This window comes from Ammospiza nelsoni, chromosome 27 (assembly GCF_027579445.1).
Source record: "Ammospiza nelsoni isolate bAmmNel1 chromosome 27, bAmmNel1.pri, whole genome shotgun sequence".
NCBI classification, from domain to species: Eukaryota; Metazoa; Chordata; class Aves; order Passeriformes; family Passerellidae; genus Ammospiza; species Ammospiza nelsoni.
The window spans coordinates 3,858,340-3,879,555 of NC_080659.1; the positions used below are offsets into that span (position 1 = coordinate 3,858,340).

General features: G+C 52.4%; 2 protein-coding genes across 5 annotated transcripts; both read right to left on the reverse strand.

Moving 5' to 3' along the window:
- Window positions 1-900: 900 nt before the first annotated feature.
- On the reverse strand, window positions 901-5,959 carry PLPP2 (phospholipid phosphatase 2). Of its 2 annotated transcripts, none has more exons than XM_059489932.1 (6): window positions 5,810-5,959; window positions 3,986-4,137; window positions 3,001-3,278; window positions 2,201-2,258; window positions 1,917-2,093; window positions 901-1,277 (listed from the first exon to the last, which is right to left on the reverse strand). In XM_059489932.1, the coding sequence occupies exons 1-6, from the start codon at window positions 5,859-5,861 to the stop codon at window positions 1,140-1,142; spliced, it is 855 nt and encodes a 284-aa protein (XP_059345915.1). In that variant the 5' UTR covers window positions 5,862-5,959; the 3' UTR covers window positions 901-1,139. The 2 variants fall into 2 exon arrangements, with proteins under 2 accessions (XP_059345915.1, XP_059345916.1); XM_059489933.1 differs by lacking the exon at window positions 5,810-5,959 and adding an exon at window positions 5,378-5,727.
- A 2,044-nt stretch (window positions 5,960-8,003) lies between these two features.
- Window positions 8,004-20,408, reverse strand: MIER2 (MIER family member 2). 3 transcript variants are annotated; one of them, XM_059489959.1, is made up of 12 exons: window positions 20,188-20,408; window positions 18,933-19,081; window positions 17,983-18,108; window positions 17,244-17,367; window positions 16,492-16,601; window positions 15,823-15,892; window positions 14,891-15,042; window positions 13,945-14,026; window positions 13,455-13,549; window positions 12,542-12,669; window positions 11,422-11,558; window positions 8,004-10,833 (listed from the first exon to the last, which is right to left on the reverse strand). In XM_059489959.1, the coding sequence occupies exons 2-12, from the start codon at window positions 19,071-19,073 to the stop codon at window positions 10,358-10,360; spliced, it is 1,641 nt and encodes a 546-aa protein (XP_059345942.1). In that variant the 5' UTR covers window positions 19,074-19,081; window positions 20,188-20,408; the 3' UTR covers window positions 8,004-10,357. The 3 variants fall into 3 exon arrangements, with proteins under 3 accessions (XP_059345942.1, XP_059345941.1, XP_059345943.1); XM_059489958.1 differs by having other exon boundaries at window positions 14,891-15,057; XM_059489960.1 differs by having other exon boundaries at window positions 14,891-15,057; window positions 17,983-18,103; window positions 20,188-20,234.
- Window positions 20,409-21,216: the final 808 nt, after the last annotated feature.

A 21,216-nucleotide genomic window follows, 5' to 3' on the forward strand; every position in this document is an offset into this window, starting at 1 on the left:
ACCTCAAGACCAAAAAGTGAAGAGTCCAGACTCGTTCTTCAGTTGCACGAGCTGAAGCAGAGACACAGCACCAGGATGGATCTGGCTGGTTCATCCAAGAACCCCATCACACCCACCTACATCTGAGGGGCTTCAGACACCTTTCTGTAGGAAATAAAAACCCCAAACACTTAAACCCATCCACTCCAAGGCCAGGAGCATCCATGAAAAGAAAGACAACAAGCCTGACACAGACATTCTTTAAGGATGATCTAATTTAAAAACAACATCATAATGAAAATGCACGTACTTTAAAAAGAGACCCACAGCACTGCAGTGCTGGAGGCAGCCACGTGTCAGTGATGGGACTGCTCTGTACCCATTGCCCCTGCTTTCCCAGGACATTTGGACAGCTCCACATCCCCATTTTTATTTTCCTTTACCACAGAAAATGTCTCCCCTAGCCCCGCCACACACCCTAAAGCATCAGCTGAAGCTGCAGGAGGGACAAAGGCTGGAGCAGCAGCTCCTTGCCCAAGCCAGGCGTGAAGCAGGCAGGGGGCAAACAGCTCTGGCTCCCAGCACTGCAGAATTGGGCACAGCCAGAGAAGAGCCTGCCCAGGCACCCTCTGCTCTCAGCAGCTGCTGGCGGGCAGGGCTGCTCTTAAAGATAATCAATGGAGCAGAGAAGAGCTCTGGATTGCTTTAATCCTCTCCAAAACACTACAGCTAGCCCTCCTGCTCCCTCTGTGCCTGTGAGGATTTGTACTTGTGTACGGCTGGATCATTTGACAGGGACAACATACACTGGGCCCAGGCAAGCTCAGCCTTCCCACCCCAGGAGTTTGCTGTTGTGCTCCGCCAGCCCAATAAATCCAAAATCCACCCCCACGTGCCACCCTCCCCTCCCTCCCTCCTCACAGAGGGCTGGGACAGCAGCCTTGGGGTGTGACTCAGGCGCACAGACGGGGAGGACATCCCCTCCCCATGGGCAGGGTGCTGGCAGCGCCATGGGCACGTGGGAGCGGGCAGGGCTGTCCCACCCGTGTCAGTGACAGCCAGAGGCACCGGAGCCGTGGGGCCAATGGTGAAGGCAGAGCCAGCTGTGCCCAGAGCCAGCTGTGCCCAGAGCCAGGAGCACGGCAAGGGGCAGGGCTGGCTCACGGGGCTCCCCTGTAGCTGTAGTGATTGTGGTCAGGGTCAGTCAGGGTCAGGGGCAGGCTGGGTTTGCGCTCCGGGTCCTTCTCCTCGCACTGCCGGGGCGGACGCTGCTTGAAGAAGTCAGAGACGTAGTGAACCTGAAAAAAAAATGGTTTGGGGACACTTGGTCAGGCCAGGCAGGAGCTTATGAGCTCGTTGTAGTGTGTTTTTATCCTTTGTAATAGTTTTGTTTTTGTATCCCCATATTTTTCCCAAATGTACCCCCTCCCTCTACCTGTGTGATCCCTTTCCTTTGCCGAGATCACCCCCAAATCCCACCCTGGCTCTCTCCCTGACTCAGCATCCCATCCCCTCCACCTAGAACTTTCCTCCAGGACATCAAATGATTACCCAGAGGCCAGGGGTCAGCCCCCCAAGTGTTACCCCATACACTGACCTAAATGTCCATTTCCCATTATCCATACCTTAATTTTTCTTATTGGTCAGTAAACGTTATCTACTTTAGATTTCCACCTCCCTTTAAATGCAACCTTGGCACCTCTCTGGAGGCTCTCAGCAGGAGCCCCCCGAGGTGTGGGAGCTCCAAATAAAACCTTGGATTAACCCCTGCTAAGAGTCAGCCCTTTTATCCTCTCCTGATGTCTCTGGTGTCTCTTCTGACCAGCCTGGCTGCTCCCAGCACCCTCGGGGCACAGAGAGTGTCCCCCGCTGTCTGCCGGGGTTCCTGAGGGGCTCCCAGAGGCAGGAGGGACAGGAGGCTGCAGAGGGACACTCACAATGAGGACGGCAATGAGAGCCCCCTGCAGCAGCCCCACCAGCACGTCGCTCCAGTGGTGTTTGTAGTCGGACACCCGCGTGTAGCCCACGTAGATGGCGAAGGCGATGAGGAGGAACTGGATGGTGGGACGAAGCAGCCGGGCCCATTTCCCCACCAGGCGGGCCTGCACGTACAGCTGGGGGGCAGAGAAGGGAGGATTCAGCCAGGGCAGGGTCAGCAGCCCCCCAGGGATGGGGGATTTGGGGTGTGGGAGATGCAGGGGCTCCATGGCACAGCACTCACCGCCAGGAACACCATGCAGTACATCCCAAAGGAGGAGTGTCCTGAGTAGAAGGACAATCTGTGGGGCAAAAAGGGATGGGTCAGGCCATGAGTGAGTGTAGCCATGATATTTGCTGAAAAGTCCTTTCCTTAGGATTTTTTCTCCTGAGAAGCTGGGAGGCCTCAGGAACAAAATGTAAACAATGGTTATCTGCTGCTGTGAAATGCAACAGGTGCATCTGTGATTGGTCTCATGTGGTTGTTTCTAATTAATGGCCAATCACAGTCCAGCTGTCCAGACTGTCTCAATCAGTCACAAGCCTTTGTTATTAATTCCTATTCTATTCTTAGCTAGCCTTCTGATGAAATCCTTTCTTCTATTCTTTTAGTATAGTTTTAATATAATATAGTGTATATAATATAGTATATATTATATATAGTATATATCATTATATATGTATATATAATATATACATATCTATATATTATATATAATATATAAATATATATCTATTACATATATAATATATACATATATAATATTAATATATATAATATGTATATATTAAATTATATATATAATATAGTTTTAGTATAGTTTTAATATCATATATATAATAAATAAAAAAATCAAAATAAACAATAAAATAAATAAAATAAAAATCAAGCCTTCTGAAACATGGAGTCAACATTCTCAACTCTTCCCTCATCCTGTGAACCCCACCACAAGCGAGCCCCCAGCTGGTCCCCACAAGACTCCTGCCCTGGGGCTGCCACTGTGAGCAGGTGGCAGAGACCCATCCTGTGTCACCCTGGCTCACCTGGACTCGGTGACATTCCTGCTCTCCCCCTGGCACACGTTCTCCAGCTGCACATAGATGGAGCAGTTCACCTTGGACCAGTCAGGGTTGCACACAGCCAGGAAGTTTGGCCTCAGACGGCCGATCATGTACTTGGCCAGGTCAGTCAGGGACTGGCTGATGGCTCCCCCGAAGAGAAAGGTGCCAACCACCTTGTAGAGGGCAGCCAGGTAATTGTTGTACTCTGATTTGGAGTAGAGACGCTCGGTGTAGACCAGGTATGCCTCCCCTGATGTGATCTGCAGAGAGCAGGGGGAGAGGTGAGGGCTGGGGGCTGTGAGCTGTCACAGACATCTTTAATGAAAAATCCTTTCCTTAGGATTTTTCCTCCTGAGAAGCCTCAAGAACAAAATGTAAACATTGATTATCCGCTGCTGTGGAATGCAACAGATGGATCTTTGATTAGCCCATGTTGGATGTTTCTAATTAATGGCCAATCACAGTCAGCTGGCTTGGACAGAGTCTGAGCCACAAACCTTTGTTATGATTTTTCTTTCTTTTTCTATTCTTAGCTAGCCTTCTGATGAAATCCTTTCTTCTATTCTTTTAGTATAGTTTTAATGTAATATATACCATAAAATACTAAATCAAACCTTCTAAACCATAAAGTCAGATCCTCATCTCTTCCCTCAACCTGAGACCCCTGTGAACACGGTCACAACGAGCAGCTCCCAGGGGTGCAGACGTGAGGGCTGGGGGCTATTGAGCAGCTCCCCAGGGGTGCAGGATGCTTTGGGTTTGTGGCAGAGCATCCACCCTGGCATCCACCTGCACAGGAGCCCACAGACCCTCTCTCCATCCCATGGGATGCGTCTCTCCCCACTCCAAAGCAGAGCAGGGCTCAGCTGAGGGTGTTGCTGCCCATTCAGAGCTCTGGAGGTGGCTCTGCTGAGCCCCCAGATACAACCTGACCCTGTCCTGGAGGGAAGGGGTGGCAGTTCCTTACGATGATGACAGTGCAGCTGATGGTGACCCCGGCCATGAGGCCGTGGGTGATGGTGTCAGCCTTGTAGGGGTAACGGATGGAGTCATCGTTGCAGTAGAAGCCTCGCTTGTAGGGGGAGTTCACCAGAGTGAGGATGATGAAGGGCAGAGACGCTGCAAGGCACACAGAGGTGAGGGCTGGGGACAGCAGCCAGCACGCATCTCTCACCCCTAAGTCTCTGCTCCTCGATGCCAGGGAGGGATCCCCCCAAAGAATGAATTCCTGAGCCACCTGTACCCAGGGCAGCAGGACCTGAACCCACCAGCACACTGCCCTGAGAGCGATAGGGCCCTATCAGAGCTCCCAGATGCCTGCAGCACCCAGATACCACAGGGGACAGCCACAAACGGGCACCCACGGAGCCCCCAGGGCTGCCCCGCTCCTCCCCAGGCACAGCAGGGGCAAGAACCGAGCCTGTGCCCTCTCCTCACACTGCCCAGCCTGGGGGGACAGAGCTGATAAAATTAACGAGCACAGGCATCTTGTAAACGTGTTTTATGGCAGGGAAGGGCCCCCAGATGGTCCCACAGCAGCTCCAGGAGAGGCAGCACTGGGAGATGCTGAACATGACCCAACCCAGGCACAACAGGACTTCACTGCACTTGGCTTGCTCCCCTCATCCTCCTGTCAGCCTCTCCTCTCCCCCAGCTCCTGCGGGCTCTGCAGAGAGGCTGTGCTGGCTGGGTCAGCCTGGACAAGGAGGATTTTCCACACAGCACGCTGGGGCAGCTGTGAGCTCACCCAGGACGGAAGTACCCCCAGATCCAGAGGGGTTTTGGGGTCTCTGTGTGGCATATCAGTCGTGCCAGCCCCTGCTCCATCCCTGCTCAGGGACAGCCAAGGACGAGCCCAGGACGCTCCCCAGGGAAGCGCCCCCCCCCCTCCCCGGAGGCCACCTTAGGCCGGGCTCCTCTCCCAGTTCCGCCTTTCCCGGTGGTTTCCGCCTCCCCTTGTTCCTCCGTCTCCCGGGAGCCCGCACCTTTGTCCCCGCCCGTCCCCGCTCCCACCGAGCGAACGGGAGGGACCGCGGGGGATGAAGCACCGGGGGCTGCCCCGCCACCCCCGCCGGGGGCACGGAACCGGCCCCAGTCCCTCCTCCCTCCTCGCACACCTCAGACGTCCATTTTCAGCTCAAATTAGACACCAATTTTCCTCCCGGATAATTTCATACTCCAGAAAAAGCTCCCCTAAAAATATAAAGCACCGGCCGGCCCACGGGAGGGGAAACCGGGACCCGGCCTGTGCCGCCGCCCCGCAGCCGGGGAAGCTCCAGCCGCGATCCCAAGCCGGGCCTTTATTTTTAGTCCGTCTTAATTCGTTACTTCCTTGCACGGCACTTTTAGAAACATTTACCGGCACTGGAAGGAGCAGGGGGGTCCTAAAGGGGCGCTCCGAACCCACCGGCCCCGCGGAGCGCCGCGCTCGGCGGCGGGCAGGCGGCCAGGGCGGCGGCGGAGCCGTCTCGGTGCCGCCCGAGCCGAGGGATCGTCCCGGACAGCGACAGACCGGGCTCCCACCCTCCCTTGGGACCGTTCCCGGAAAAGGGAACAGCCCCGAGAACCGGGAGGGTCCCGGTTGGGGTAGGGCGGGAGGCGCCAGCGCCGCCGGTGGGTCCCGGTGGAGGCCCGGAGCACCGGACCCCGCCGGACAGGTGGCGGACACCGGGCAGAGCGCGGCGGGATCGCGGAGCCCCGGTACCTCCGGCGGACCTGGCCCCAGCCCAGCCCCACCGGAGCCGCTCCGGAGCCGCCCGCGGCGGGCAGAGCACCGGCACGGAGCCCTCACCGACCGCCAGGCACAGCACGTCGAGCGCCACGAAGACCTTCCTGCGCTCCATCCCGCAGCCGCTGCGGCCCCGCGGCCCGGCCCCGCGCCTCACATGGCCCGGAACGGCGCGGGCCCGGCCGGGAGGTAAAGTCCGGGCGGGGCGGGGCCCGGTGCCCCCGCCCAGGGCCGGGGCGGGGCGGCAGCGGCGGGCCCGGGGCAGGTGTGGGGCTCGGTGGGGCCGGGACCCCTCTGGAGCCAAACCCCGCTCGCTCCCCGCCGTTTCCTCCGGCCCCGTTCCGGTGTTCGGCCCTCCGGAGCCCCCCGGTGCCCACCCCGCCTGGCCCGGCTCCCTACCGAGGGGAAGGGGGAGAAGAAAGCGAGCGAGGCCGCTTCGGGAGCCGCTCGAGTCCCACCCGCCTCGGGGCTATGTCCCGAGGAGAAAAGGAGGGAGAAAAAGGAAAATTCTGCCCCTGAAATGCGCTGGGTGCGCTGGCGGGGGTTTGTACAGACGGGACAGTCTTGGACAAAGCGGCTTGGCTCGGTCCGAGATGGGTTCCTGAGGGGAAGCAGGGATGTCCAGGAGCCTGTGGATGATCACACACCGGGGTGAGCACACAGGGCGAGCTGATTTAGCCGCTGAGATATTTGGCTGTATTTTCTGAGCCTCCGACGTCCTGGGGGCTCCCGGTGCTTCCCGGTGGGTTTGGGGACGTGCTGAAACCCAGAATGGGGACAGGAGCAAGGGCTGGAGCGCAGCAATTCCCCGCTGGGAGCAGGGACTGTCGCATCCCGGCTGTTTGCTCCAGGCCGGATGTCGGGAAGGAAACAAATAACACAGAAACCACCCATGGCTGATAATGCGGGCGATTGAAGCGCGGCTGAGCGGCCTGCGCGGAATGTCAAGGCTGTTTGTGGGAAGCCGAGAGAGCTGGGAATACTCTCGAGTTCCAGGAGGGGGAACAGAACCACGGAGCGGCTCTGTCACAGCTTTCCCCTGCCCTGATGTGCCCCGGTGCCGCGGGGTTCCTGGCACACGGCTGGGGCAGGATTTGCCCCACACACGCTGCCTGCAGACCCCAAGCAAACTGAGAGCCCCGAGGAAGGAGAGCTGGGTGGATGCCCAGGCTGTGTCGAAGATGTGAAGATTAAACGCCCCGGGCCGGGCCACCGTGGGGACACAGATGTGACAGCGGAGCGGGACCGGGCCGGTCCCGGGGGTGTCGCGGGGCCCGGGCGGCTCCGGTGGCTCCGGGCGGGTCCCGCGGGGAGCGGGCGGGCCCGGGCGTGGCGCGGTGTCGCCCTCTGCTGTCCGAGTGCCGCCGCTGCAGCCGGGCCCGGGGACACCGGCCCGGATCTGCCCCGGATCCCGGGGGCGGCAGAACCGGCCCGGAGCCTGTCCCGGATCCCGGAGGGCTTCGGAATCCAGCCCGAACCCGGCCCCGGAGCTGCGGAATCCAGCCCGGACCCTGGGGAACTGCGGAATCCGGCCAGGACCCTGTCCCGGGGTCTTTAATGTCCTGGAGATCCGGTCCTGCTGCTCTCACCGCCTCGGGTCACGCAGGGCTGAAACCAGCGTTTGGTGTCCAAGGATGCCAAGGAGGGATCGCGGTCCCAGCCGAACTCCAACCCGAGGTTCCCGCTGCTCATCGGGGCCTTAAAGAAGGGAGGAACCCGCTCCTGTCCCTCCTGCCCTGGGCTGTGCCCACCCTCGTACCCACCTGGTACTCTGCCTCGTGTCTGGGCAGAGCTGGAGCCCTCAGGGCAGCCTCAGGACAGGCAGAAGCAAGAGAAGAGAATTTAAGGAGTCTGTGATGGAACAGAGGGACTGTGGTGGGAAAACACAACGCAGTTGCAGCAGGAACACTCCACTTGCCTCTAGGAGCTTGTTCTGGTTGAAGTTTGGAGGCACCCCTGCATTTCAACACCCCAGCCCTGGCACCGGCATTTGGGGGACCTGTGAGAGGAACAAACAGCTCCCTCCAGCTCCAGCACAGGGAGGGAAAACTTTGGGCCTCCTCCCATGCTGGGATGGCACCCCTGGCACAGGGAATCCTGCCCTGCCTGGAGGAGAGCGCTTGTGGAGGGCAGGAGAGGATCAGACAGCAGAGGCAGGGACCTCTGTTCTTGTTTTGTCATCATTGTACGCTGGACTGCTGCATCTTGGCCTCTAAAAAGAAGACAGACTTCTGACTCACTTTCAAATTAGGTTTTTAATTAAATAAATAATGGCGAGGGGTCTTCAAGGCAGTGTCACTTCACAGTGTAGGGCTGGGGGGCAAGGGAGAAAAGAGTCCAGCATTGGGAGCGGCTCAAAGTGAATGTGCTTTGTAAGAAGGAAAAAAGAAAACCCCAACCAAAAAAAAAAAAAAAAAAAACAACCAACCAGAACCAAACCCCCTCCCTGTCCCAGCCTTTCTCACCCCTCTCCCTCAAAGTTATGTGGAAAAAGCGCTGCACTCATGTTGAAAGACCCCATGCAAATCTGTAAACAACACTGAAGGACATCGAGAGATTTCTGCCTCAGCCAGCTCCCCTCTCCTTTCACTAGGGCTTGAAATAAACCAAAAGAAAAAATGGTTTCAGGAAAAGTAAGAATGTTCTCAGCCTATGGAGGAGATGCCAAGGCCTGGCCCTCCCTGGGAGGGCTGCCTGAGCTCTCACCCTGCCTCCTCTTCTCCCTGCAGCCAAGGAGCCTCCTCTCACCCCCAGGAAAGGGGAATCACAGCCTGGGCAGTTCCACTGTGGAGCAGGCACTCGTGTTTGCTCTCTGTTCCCAGCAGAGGACAGGGGGAGGCCCCTGCTCAGCACCTCTGGCCATGCCTGGGGCTCAGCACAGAGCTGGGCACCAAAGCAAACCCCTGCCAAAGCACACAGACCACATCTGGGCCTTAGGAGGTGAGACAAGCTCCAATCCTGACATCCCATTGATGCTGTCTTCCTGCTCCTGCTGCAGGGCTGGGCACAACTTCCCAGAGCCAGGTAAAGGAAGGTGCAGCCTCCTGGGTTTAGGTACCTGCCAAATGTACCGAAATCACAGCCCCAAATTCACCAAAACCCTCAACCCAAGCCCCTTCCCAGCTGCAGAGGACAGCTGGAGGAAACACAGCTCTTGTGGGAGCTTTGCCCAGCAGGTGAGCACAGAGAATTCCCTGCATGGGAAAAAGGGAATGGGAACAACTGAGCCATGGCCAACCCCACACCTGCAACACACCTGGGAACTGAAGCAGCTTTGGACTCCAGCACAGCCAAGGACAGGCTCCTGGGGCTCTGCACAGCACCTGGCACCTTCCATGGCAAGAGAAGACACACCTTCCTCTCAGCACAGCCTGTTTTGTGGCACAGGGATGCTGTGGGACTGTGCTAACACCCACATCCCAGACACCCTGGGAGCTGAGCAACCTCCTCCCTCTGCTGACAAACTGCTGGAACAAACTGGGAAGTTACAGATGTTTTCACCTGCATTCTACCCTCTGGCACTTCAGCCCAGACAAGATCAGGTCATCCCCTGCCAGCAGCAGCAGCAGCTCTTGGCCAGCAGCACTCTGAGTCCACAACCTCCTGCTCCTCCCCACAGAAATTCTCCCTGGCCCAGCACTGCACAGGGAGGTGAGAAGGACTCGAGTGCACACGATGCTGCTGCACACACAGCATCTCCTTCCAACCCCTGACATTTCTGCCCAAGGGCTGGGCCAGGCCATGTCCCACTTGCAGCTGGTGGAGTCAGAACACGTGGCTGCTGCCAGAGCTCCTGGCATGACAGCCCAGCTGCTGTCATGGTCCTTAATGCCCAGCTTGTCCCATTCCTCTCTCTAAAGCCTGGGATAGTGTCCCAGGCAGGACTCAAGGTGACACTGCCAGCCAGGCCACCCCTTCCCTGAGCCTGCTGTGGTCCCAGGGGCTGTGCACAGGTGATGGGAGATGTCCTAGATTATTTTCCCCCCTCCAGCATATCCAAAGCACTTGTCAGCAGCATGACCCCCTTACTCACTGCTCACAGCAGTGTTTCCATCCATCAGCAGCTGTGTGTCTGTCCTGTCCATGGCTGCTGGGAGGAGGACAGGGTGAGTGGCTCCTTCTGCAGCACGCTGCCCATGGAGGAGGGATCAGCCTCCCTTGGCATCACCGTGCCCATCTCTGCAGGAAACTGCCCTGCAGCCCTCCCAGGCTCTCAGACCCCCAGCCTGCACCCTCACCATGATGGTGACACATCTCTCTTCTCAAAGCACCTCAGACTGTCCCTCTGGGGCCAAGGGACACGTCCCCATCCCGAGGCAGGGACTGTCTGAGCAGACTGGCATCACCCAGGGTGACACACGGCCAGCACAGGAGGGGGGTGAGGGACCTCCCTACTCAGGAAAGCCAGCCACCACTTTGCACAACTGTGTCAGGATACACTGGAGCAGAAAGGTGTTTGGTTTCACTGTAGCCTTGGATCAAGAAGGATGGAAAGACGGATTCCGACCGACAGCTCCAAACTGTCCCTACAGGACAGTGGAAGTTCCAGAATTTCACTCAGTCAGGTCAAAGTCCTTGCTGGGTCTGTGACAAATTTGTGACTGGAGACTTTCACTGTGACAGAGGCTCTGAGTGAGCCACAGGTGCTGGGCAAGCCTGATGAGCAGTCAGGAAAGTATTTACATCTCCAATGCCAATGAGACCGAAATCTGTGACCGATAAGGACACTTGAGCAGGGGCCACCACTGCCTCAGGGTCTCTGTCCAAATCCACAGCTCCAGCAATTAAAGGCAACTCCTCATTAATGTCTGCAGGGAGAGTGAAGTCCATGGTTATTGTCTCACCAGAGTTCTGCAACGTTTCCTGCTTCTCTGCCAGTCCTGGTGCCGCGGGTGGCAAAGCGAAGAGCTCGGGCTCGGAGGGGGTGACAGAGTGACGTGGGCAGGGCACAGGGACAGCCCCTGAGGGTGTCTCCTCCGAGGGGTCAAAGGAGCAGTTTGTCTCCGAGGGGGTGCTGCATTCATAGCCCTGCCCTGACTCACTGATGCTGCCCAGGCTGCAGGCTGTGCTCTCCACGCTCAGGGGCTCTGCTCAGGTGGGGACAGAGAGAAGAACAAGAAAGTCAAATTCAAAGTGAGTCCACAATGCCCAAGATGGTATTTGTTAGGTGGCACAAGTGTTTCTTTGTTACAGCAACCAAGATTCCCCCATCAGCCCCCACCGAGGGAAGGCAAGATGCCCACAGCAGATGGGAGGCCATCAGTGTTTCTATGGAAATTAAAGGAAACCTCACAGACACACTACAAGATAAGCCAAACCCTAAATCCTATCCCCTCGTGCCAACAACCCCTGGGAGCTGCCAACATAAAGCTTTCATCTGCAGGAGGACAGTGAGGGAATGAACCCATGTGGGGCTCCCTGGAGATCTTCTCACAGCCAGCTCTGTGTGAAAGCAGCTTGCACCTCACTTCTGGGGCCTTAACCCAGCCTCTGGAGGAGCTGTCTGTGTCAGAGCTTTGGCAGCAGCTCATTCAGGTGATCCTTTTGTTTGGGGAATGATTTAGGCCACCCCTCCTAGCCCAGAACTGTTTTACAGTCACCCCTGGTCAGTGCAGAGACAAACAAGACTCCTGCTGACACCAAAACCCCATAGCAGACAGACAAAAAGGAATTACCTGTGCTCTCAATTGCTATCTGATCCTGCCCAAAGTGAGCATCCAGGCAGCCAGCTGCAGAGGGAATTGGTGGGGAGCTCCGAGAACGATTTGTGTTTTCCACTTCAACCCCATCCAGGTCATTGTCAGTGAAATCCCTGTGGGGAAACAGAGAGAGCCTTGCCACCAGGTGCTGAGCAGGCAGGAGAAAGGTGACTGGGACTAAAACCCATCAACAAATAGAGCAATGGCACTGTAGAGACATCACTGGAATGAATGTCCATCCCTCCCTGCTCTCAGAGCCCTGAGGAGGTGATCTCAGGTAACAGCATGGCCAAGACCAGCCCATGATAAACCAAAATGAACTCTCCAGCTTCCTAAAGAGCTTTGCCCCCAATTCTGTGAGCTTCAGCCTGTTCCAAAGGGAAATAAATCCATGAACAAACACCCAGTTTGGGTGAGAACACCCAGTTTCATGCAATGACTGCGGTGGGTCCTCAGTGTGCCAGCAAAGAGCAACTGATGAGAAATATATTTTTCCACCCTGGGAAGATTTAAGATTTCAGGTATTTTCCTGTGTTGCATCAGAATTAAAAAAAAAAAAAAATTCTAAGCCTTCATCTGATATTTTTAATTGATTCAGCTTCAATATTTCATTTTGACCTATTAAGAGATTTCCGTTTCAACTTTTTTGAAAAGGTGTATTTTGAAAAGTACTTTCGGTAATTAGCATACATTTCAAAGGGAAGAATTTGCCTCAAAGGGAAATTAATTCAGGTTCCAAACCACCAGAAATAAATGCATTTTGGAATTTAAAAAGCTCCCTTCCCAAAACCTCATCAAGCAGAGTTCTTTCAAAGTCAGCTCTGAATCCCTGTCCCCAGCCTTTTGTGGATGTGCTTGGAACAAAACTACTTTTGACACACAGAAAAGGATGAGAAAGTTCAGAGCTCTTTTATCTTCCCTCCCCACACCAAGTGAGTGTTTGTGCTCTGAGAACTCCCCGTGCATCCCTCCATCCTCCCACCCCAGAAACCTTCTGGAGAAGAAAGCGCAGTCTGTTAAGCGGAGGTGCTTTGCAGCAGGAATCTTCATGGGGAGGTTAACATTACTAATTTTAGTGTGAGAATATTCCACGCACGTGGCTCCAGGGTGGAGGACGTACTTCTTCCTTCCTAGACGAGTCTGCTGAGTGAAGTAGTCATAACGTTCTGATTTTTTCCACATGTAATAATACTCCACGCACTCACCCACCGACCGCGTGCGGACCTGAGGAGAAACACCCCAGTCAGGACAGCCCACCCTCATCCTTTGCATCTCCTGGAGCAAGGAGCTAAATTCCCATTTAACCAGCACAGAAAGTTAGAAGTGCATTACAGTGATTTACATTGCTATGGACACATTGCTGCAGAACAGAAGCACGTACTGAGGTTTCCGAGGTGGCCAAGAGAAAGGAACTCCCCACAGCACACAGCTGCTGGCACAGACCCCTGTGGGCCACACACACTCGTGCAGGACTTTCCTGTGCTTCCAGCAGCAGCACACTTAGCAGAGAGAGCAAACCTGCATCCATTGGCACTGGCCAGCGTCAACATGCCTACAATTAACCAGTGGTAGAACTGGACTCTCTGGTTCTGCCAACTCCCAGCACAGCAGCATGTCCCGGGGCCCAGCTCTCCCTACAACAGCATCTGCCATTCTAGAGGACCCCAGGGGACTTTACGAAACATCCACATGCTCAACTCACTCATTCACAGAAGTACTGCAAGGGCTGAGAGTTTGGAAAGAACTTTTGAGACTCCAGAAAGGGCTAATCAGTAATTAACTGACATCACTCATGCAGGTCAGTGGTGTTTGTGACTTCTCCCACCTGGAAAATAAGGCAGAGCAGGGCAGTGAACAGCCCATCACCTGCTGGCATGAGTCAACACAAAGCCTGGGATTGGAACTCGGCCATCCTGAACTCCCTGTGTCAGCCCAGGCCCAAAACACACCTGTGGTGCCCAAGCACCTTCCTCCTTCCCCTGCTCCTCACCTGGGGGGAGCAGCCTTACCTTGTTGGCTTGGATAAGGTGAAAGTTTTTCCCATGGACCCTAAAGCCATGCTCAAAATTTCTACATTCTTCCTCGCTCCAGGCACAAAGCTCATCTGCAACAGAAAGAAAGAGTTGGGGGAGATGGAAAGAAAGAGTTGGGGGAGATGGAAAGAAAGAAGGAGTTGGGGGAGATGGAAAGAAAGAAAGAAAGAGTTGGGGGAGAAGCAAAGAAAGAGAGTTGGGGGAGAAGCAAAGAAAGAGAGTTGGGGGAGAAGCAAAGAAAGAGAGTTGGGGGAGATGGAAACAAAGAGTTGGGGGAGATGGAAACAAAGAAAGAAAGAGTTGGGGGAGAAGCAAAGAAAGAGAGTTGGGGGAGAAGCAAAGAAAGAGAGTTGGGGGAGATGGAAACAAAGAGTTGGGGGAGATGGAAACAAAGAGTTGGGGGAGATGTGCAGAATCTAGAAGGAGTTTTAGGTGCCATGATGAACCCAAAAAAGGGGGTCCTTACCTCTGATAACCTTCACGTTGAACCTTAACCTCCTCAGCGCCTCTTCTGCATTGAAGTTGCATTTCACCAGCTCATACAAAGCCTGGGGAACAGAAGGAAATCACTCCCAGCACCTACCTGAGCAACACACCACAAACCAGCCCGCTCATGACTCACATTTGTCTTGTAAAATTTCCATTTCCCAGGAGCCACCTTGCTGCTAACCCCACCTTGACCATCAGCAGAGATTACCCCACTTAAGGCATTGGGTAACAAACCCTGGCACTCAACAGATGCAATCCCACCAGAATCTAACCTGGCTAGCTTGAAGTAAACACAGCTGCTCTGAAATGGTTGATCTGCTGACTTTCCCAGTTCACCCAATGGGAGAGTAACCAACCTCCCCAGAGCACAGCTGGGCACACACCCTTACAGGAATGTGCCCCTTGTTGATGAAGTGACAAAACTATCCTTTGTCCCCTTAAAAAGGAAAAAAGCTCAGAAGTTTTTCTCCTCAATTAGGTGGAAAGACATCTTATAGGACTTGGGGGACTTCACTTCAACTGGACAGAAGTCAAAACGTCCCACCTAACTTACTAGAAAAAGAAGAGAACAAAGAAACTAATGGCTTTTGTGAGGAGTTTTACCAGCAGCAAGAACCTCTTGCACTGACTTGTTTTTTCTCTGTAAAGAGCTTTGCTATTTTGGCTTTTATTACAACCTTTTTGTTTCCAACATTACCACAGAAGCCATCCTGCTGATTTTATGCCTTCTAAAGTAGCTGAGCTATCTTGGGTGTGAAATAAATCTCAAAAAGGTTATGAGATTTGGGTAGAGGGGACCCGTATTTCACACCCTCACTTAGGATCACTGGAGTTTGACCTTATTCTGCCCTCTGTAGGGAACATGACACTGTTGGGCCAGCACCTGCTGGGTCTGTGTGGGCTGCAGGAAGCCCTGGGCTCACCTGCTCGTTGTCTTTGACCACCTCTCCCTCAGGCAGGCTGCTGCCAGCCAGCTCGTCCCACTGGCGCTTCACAGCTCGGTACAGGAACTCTTCCACCTCCCTCTCAGGGAGGATGTTTGGGTCCCAAAGCAGCTGATCTTCATTCTCATAGGCTAACAGAAAAAGCACTGAAATAAGATAATCAAACAGAGAATTCTGCTGCTTTTTGAGAAGTGGTCTGCACGGGCATGCATGGGGAAGACAGAGGAGGGAGGAAATCTTTGCTTGGTTGCTCCAATTTGGCACCAGAGATGACAAACATCTCTCAAGGCACTGCCTGTTCCCTCCTGATTTTGGAGGCAGATAAGCTCTTTATATCTCTTTTAGGGCCTTTGGCACAGGTTCAGCCTGCTTCCATTGTTTCAGAAAGGTTGGCTGACAAAAGTTTTTGTTATCATATTCTCAAAGATTGCTGTTTTGATTAATTAATCCTGGCAAATAAAAACTGTTTTAGCTTTCTTGTCCAGAAGCTCAACAAGCTGGCACTCATACTGCACTCATTATTGGACACAATCTGCAAATCAAGGCACCTCTGTCTGCTCTGCAGACATCCCAAAATCAGAAACAGATCATCTCCAGGGAGCACTGGAGGTGCTCACTACTTAAGGAAGATGTCAGAATAAATCAGAGCATCCCCAGATGAGTGTTCCTTCTCTTTGGCAACAGCTGAGACCCCCTCCTGCAAACCTGTCACACCAACCCAGATCTCAGGGAGGTTCACTAATTCTGTCCCTGTGCTCCCATCCCTATTAACTCAGCCAGTAAATCTGAATGTGAGCATTGAAAGCTGCCCAGCCTGGAGATCCAGAGCAAGGACTGGAGATCCAGAGCCCATCAGAACCCCCTGCCAGCAGCCCTACCCCAGCCCAGGCACAAAGAAGAGGCTGCCTTACCTTTCTGCCTGTGCCTGTTCAAACGGAGGATGGGAACAGTGGCCTGGTACTGAGGTCCAACCATGATCTCCTGAAATCCCACAAGAGAGAGGTGAGAAAATTGAAATGGGAAATGCTCCATGCAGGCTGTACTTCATGATTTAGGGGCTACACCACTACAAGGCTGATTTATTTACTGGGAGCCCCCTCTGTCACTGTTGTTTCTGGTGAACCCTGACTATTTGATAGGGTAACTAAGAAGATTTATTATCAACCAGATAATACTGTGGGGACCTTCAGCATTTACATAGTTTTAATGGAAAGGATCTATGGCAAGCAGCTAAGGGTGGAAATAAAGCAATGCAGAGGTTCTCCTGCAACCTTCACAGCCAAGATGAATTTGGAAACCTGCTCCTCTCTTTAGAAAGGTGGTTCCCCCTCAGTAAATCCTGCTGGGAATACTGCACAGCATTTCACCTTTATAAGGTTGCAGATTTAATTTACCAAGGCACAACAGACTTCCCTTATCAGAAGATAATTTCAAGATTGTATTAAAAACCCCTCTTGTTACCCACATCTGCCACTGCCCCCCATAAAATGCAAGCCAATTGGGGAAATAACACAGTGCTTTGGTGTCGTGCATTTTTCCAATTCAAGAGTCCCCCTTCCCAATGCACTCAGGTCATTTACCTTCTTACACTCATTGGATGGGATGGAATCCACCTCTGAGTCCTCAGCCATGGAGGAAGCACATGGTGATGAACATGGCTCTTTGTCTTCATCAGCAAGGAAGTTGTTTGCTTTGTGGGAAAGGAAAAGATCTGTAGTTAGGATTTTTTAATTCTATTCCTTTACATTCCCTCTCCTTCCCTTCATTTTCTGTCCTAAAGTCCCTTTCAGCATGGTCTACAATGACGACTTACCTATATTTTAATTTTCTCACTTTAGGTAAAACAATTTGGACATTTGCCACATGGATGGCCAACTTGGGGAAGCTCAGACTCCTTATTATTGCAAGACAGCAGAAGAAATAACATCACTTCATGCAGAGTCCCTGCCACGTGCTTTGGCTTCCCACATATTCCAACATTTAGGAACTGCCACAACACATCACTCCATTACTACTACTGAATTTATTCACTTGTAGAGGTGTCAGATGAGGTACTGATCTTTCAGACTGCAATTACAGCAGGCAGCAAAACAATTCCCACTCTCTCTCTGAGTATTCTGAGCAAATTCTCCCCTCATCCCACTGCTCATCAACGCTCTGTCCTGTCCTACCCAAAGCCCAGTAACGCCTCTGCCATGCAGACAGTCCCTAGGAGGAAAAGTGGAAAATCTGATGTCAGGAGACTGACAAAATTAAGAGAAGCATTCTCACCCTCCCCTGCACATCATATGTAAAAGTGAACAGCAGCTACTTAGGAACTAGTGACACATACAGCCAGGCTGGTTTGGGAATAAGTCCGAAGCATCGTGGGACGTGACGGATGGAGTCAGATCATCAGCTGAGGATTGTGTCTCCTCCTCTTCTTCCCCTGAAAGCAAATCCTTCGCTATTTGTTCCTTTTAACAACAACAAGAAAGTGAAAAATATTTTTAAATTAAAAAAAAAAATATAAGAGAGGGAGTGAGGACTAGAGTAAAAGCATTTTTTGGCCAGCATTGGTCACATCCACAGAGCTCTTCACCCTCCCACAGCTTGTCCAAAGACAGATTCTCTCTCACACTCCTACCACACCCAGACTATTTTCCCTAGAAGCACTTTAACAAGTGTCATCAGTGGCTTCCTATGGAAGGCAGACAGTATGAGCAAGCATCCCCTTCTGTAGAGCTGCACTCACAGCAAACAACTCAAAAATCCTGAAGGAGGAAGAAAGAAAAAAAACCCCAACCCTCTCCAAAAAACCCCACTTTCTATAGACTTGAGCTAGAACAAGAGGATACAGACTTTCCCTGGCTCTTGACACACCCCCATCAATGTACAAATACTTGTAACCAAAGCTCCATACAGTTTCTACATTTTGAAACAGATATCCTTTGTCCCTTCTTCTCTAAACACTTCACACTCTTATTTCTGCACCTGGTGCTCCCCAGAACATGGCAGGCCCCTTCCAAGCCCTCTGAAATGGGGGAAACCTCAACCCCATGTGCAGCCACCAGGCAGAGAGCTGCTCTCACCTTATCCAGAGTCATGTCAGGGAGGTTGGGAGCGATGTCATTGCTCTCACTGTCCTGCTCCGAGATGGGATCTGATGCCTCATAGCCATACAGTGCAAGCAGCTCCTCAAATGGCATTTCACTGCTCTGAGCAAGAGGAGGACAAAGCTGCATCAGGAAGAGAACAACCACAAGGGCAGCACAGCAGCTGGGACACAGACAGGGCAGCTCAGCTCCTCTGGGGGCTCTGAGCAAGTCTCAGGTGACACTGCTGGGACCCACTGTAACCTGTGCCTCTCAAAGGCATGGAAAAGCCAGGAACTTTCACTGTAACAGATATATTTTTATGAAAAATCCTTTCCTTAGGATTTTTTCCTCCTGCCTGAGAAGCTGAAAGGCCTCAGGAACAAAATGTAAACATTGATTATCTGCTGCTGTGGAATGCAACAGGTGGATCTGTGATTGGTCTCATGTGGATGTTTGTAATTATTGGCAAATCAGCCCAGCTGGCTCAGACTCTCTGTCCAAGCCACAAACCTTTGTTATCATTCCCTTCTATTCTTAGTTTAGCCAGCCTTCTGATGAGAACCTTTTCTTCCATTCTTTTAGTACAGTTTTAATGTAATATATATCATAAAATAATAAATCAAGCCTTCTGAAACGCGGAGTCAGATCCTCATCTCTTCCTTCAACATAAGACCCCTGTGAACATGGTCACATTTCACTCCAATGCATTTTTAAAAATATCTTTATCTTTTATTCTAGATTTCAAACAAGTGCCAGACAGCACAAGGGTATTTAAGCAGAGGAAGGGGAGCAGCAAATCCCCTGTACCTGGCCTGAAGAGACACTCCCTGTCACCAAGAACAGTTTGTGTTCCACTCAGGTCTCCCTGGGACCACCCACAGCTTCACACAGCAAACAACCAAATCCTCCAGGTAATTTCCCTTCCCCTCCCCTGTTGCCTTTACCTGAGAGGCACTGAAACTCTTCTCCAGCTCTTCTAAAGATTTCTGCTTCTCCTGAGCATCATCTTCCTCCCTTTCTTCCCTCACACCATAGTTCTGGGAAAGGATCTCTGCCAGGTTCAGTCGATGATCAGCTGAGCCCATTGACACAACTGCAGGGATCAGAAGGAGTTGGACACTTGGAACACATCTTGAGATGCAACAACAAAGCCAGGGATGATCCCTTCTTGTGTGTGTGCAGGCATGATAAGCCAGAGGAAGAGATTAGGCAGAACAGAGATCACAACTGGCAGCACTCACTTCATCAGCACAAAGGTTCTGTGCACATTTGAGTCCCACAGCTGACTGGAAGCTGAATTTGAAGCTTTTCTGAGTATTTGTGTGTCAGTCCTCACTGGATTCTCACAATATGTGTGCACACATTGCAGCCTCTCCTTCACCTAGAGGCATTTTTAGGGTAATCACCCCTTAATTTAAAATGGCCAAATGGACACCTGTAGGAGCTTTGGCATCACCCCTTACTCAAGAATGGCCAAATATTCCTTTTTATCCCCTACTTTTATGGATTTCCCTCTCTCCCTTCTCCCTCCTTGCAGCCCCATGAGATGCTTTTCTGGGATTGCTGCCAGTGCCATTGCACCTTGGCCAGGGTCTTACGTGCCATGACATTTGAGGATAAATCCTGTGAAATCTGGGAAGGGGTCTTGGGATACATCAATAAAAGGGAGGAAAAATGGGGGGAAAAGGTAATCACCCCTTAGTTAAGAAGAAGAGTGGCCAAATGGACACCTGTAGGAGCTTTGGCATCACTCCTTACTCAAGAATGTCCAAATATTCCTTTTTTTCTCCTACTTTCATGGATTTCCCTTTCTCCCTTCTCTGTCCTTGCAGCCCCATGAGATGCTTTTCTGCCATACCTGCCATGACCACACCTGAGGATAAATCCTGTGAAATCTGGGAAGGGGTCTTGGGATACATGAATAAAAGTGAGGAAAAATTGGGGGGGAAAGGGTAATCACCCCTTACTCAAGGTAATCTCCCCTTACTCAAGGTAATCACCCCTTACTCAAGAAGAAGAATGGCCAAATGGACACCTGTAGGATCTTTGGCATCTTTAACACTTTCCTCCTCTGTCAAACGGCGTGGGAATCAACCAACAGGCTGGGGAGATGTTGCAAGGAGAAGGGAAATTATCACAGAAACTTTGTTTCCTCTGGAAAGCAGAGCAGGAGGCAGAGGGAGGTGGGGCTGGAGGTACCTGCAGCGCTCTGAAGGGAGGGCTCTCCAGGACATAGACCACGGGCTGGGTATGGAACCACCCTGGGGCTCTGCCGGCCAACAGAGGCCTTCAGGAAAAGAGAAAAACATGGTTGAGACAGCTCTCCTTAAAACACACCACCTTTCCACACACCTCACCCCACCAGCAAATTCAATTTAAGTTCAAAACAAAAGTTACCAGAAGCCCCAGAGGGCAGTGTCAGAAACTGCTGCTCAAAAGAGCTCAGCAGGTACTGAACAGTTTTTCCTGGCCTCCTCTCAATCCATGTGTTTCCATTCCATCTATTTTACCTCCAGCACTCTGTTCATTTCTTATCCCCCCACCAGTTTGAGATCTCAGACCTTTGTGGTTTATATCTTCAATTAAATAAAGGACCTGAAGCCTTAGCCGTTATTTTAAACACACACACTGTGTCTGAGCATTTTTAGGGACTGATCCTTCAGGGAGCCACAACATCCTGGCTTCTCCCTGATGTTTCACTGCACCCAGGAGCAAAGAAACAGCAGAGCAGGCAGAGAAGTCTGGAAGGATCAGGAATACTCTGTTCACTTCTTATCCCCCCACCAGTTTGAGATCTCAGACCTTTGTGGTTTACAGCTTCACTTAAAAGGAGGATCCAGACCCTCAGCTGTTATTTTAAACACACACACTGTGTCTGACAGCATTTTTAGGGACTGACCCTTCAGGGAGCAGCCAGCCACATCTCCCTGATGCTTCACTGCACCCAGGAGCAAAGAGACAGCAGAGAAGGAGCCTGGAAGGACCAGAAATACTCTGCTCACTTCTTACCCCCACACCAGTTTGAGATCTCACAGCTTTGTGGTTTACAGCTTCACTTAAACTAAGGACCTGGACCCTCAGCTGTCATTTTAAACACACACACTGTGTCTGAGCACAGCATTTTTAGGGTCTGACCCTTCAGGCAACCACAACACCCTGGCTTCTCCCTGATGCTTCACTGCACCCAGCAGCAAAGAGACAGCAGAGAAGGAGCCTGGTGGGACCAGA

Coding starts and splice junctions, on each gene's coding strand:
- PLPP2 (XM_059489932.1), bottom strand. CDS start 5,861: ATGGAGCGCAGGAAGGTCTTCGTGGCGCTCGACGTGCTGTGCCTGGCG. Junction 2,259..3,000: donor AGGAATGTCACCGAGTCCAG/GTGAGCCAGGGT, acceptor TTTGCCCCACAG/ATTGTCCTTCTACTCAGGAC. Junction 1,278..1,916: donor CTCTCATTGCCGTCCTCATT/GTGAGTGTCCCT, acceptor TTTTTTTTTCAG/GTTCACTACGTCTCTGACTT.
- MIER2 (XM_059489958.1), bottom strand. CDS start 19,073: ATGGGCTCAGCTGATCATCGACTGAACCTGGCAGAGATCCTTTCCCAG. Junction 18,109..18,932: donor AGAGTTTCAGTGCCTCTCAG/GTAAAGGCAACA, acceptor CCTCTTGCTCAG/AGCAGTGAAATGCCATTTGA. Junction 11,559..12,541: donor GTCCTCCACCCTGGAGCCAC/GTGCGTGGAATA, acceptor GTTTCCCCACAG/GGATTTCACTGACAATGACC.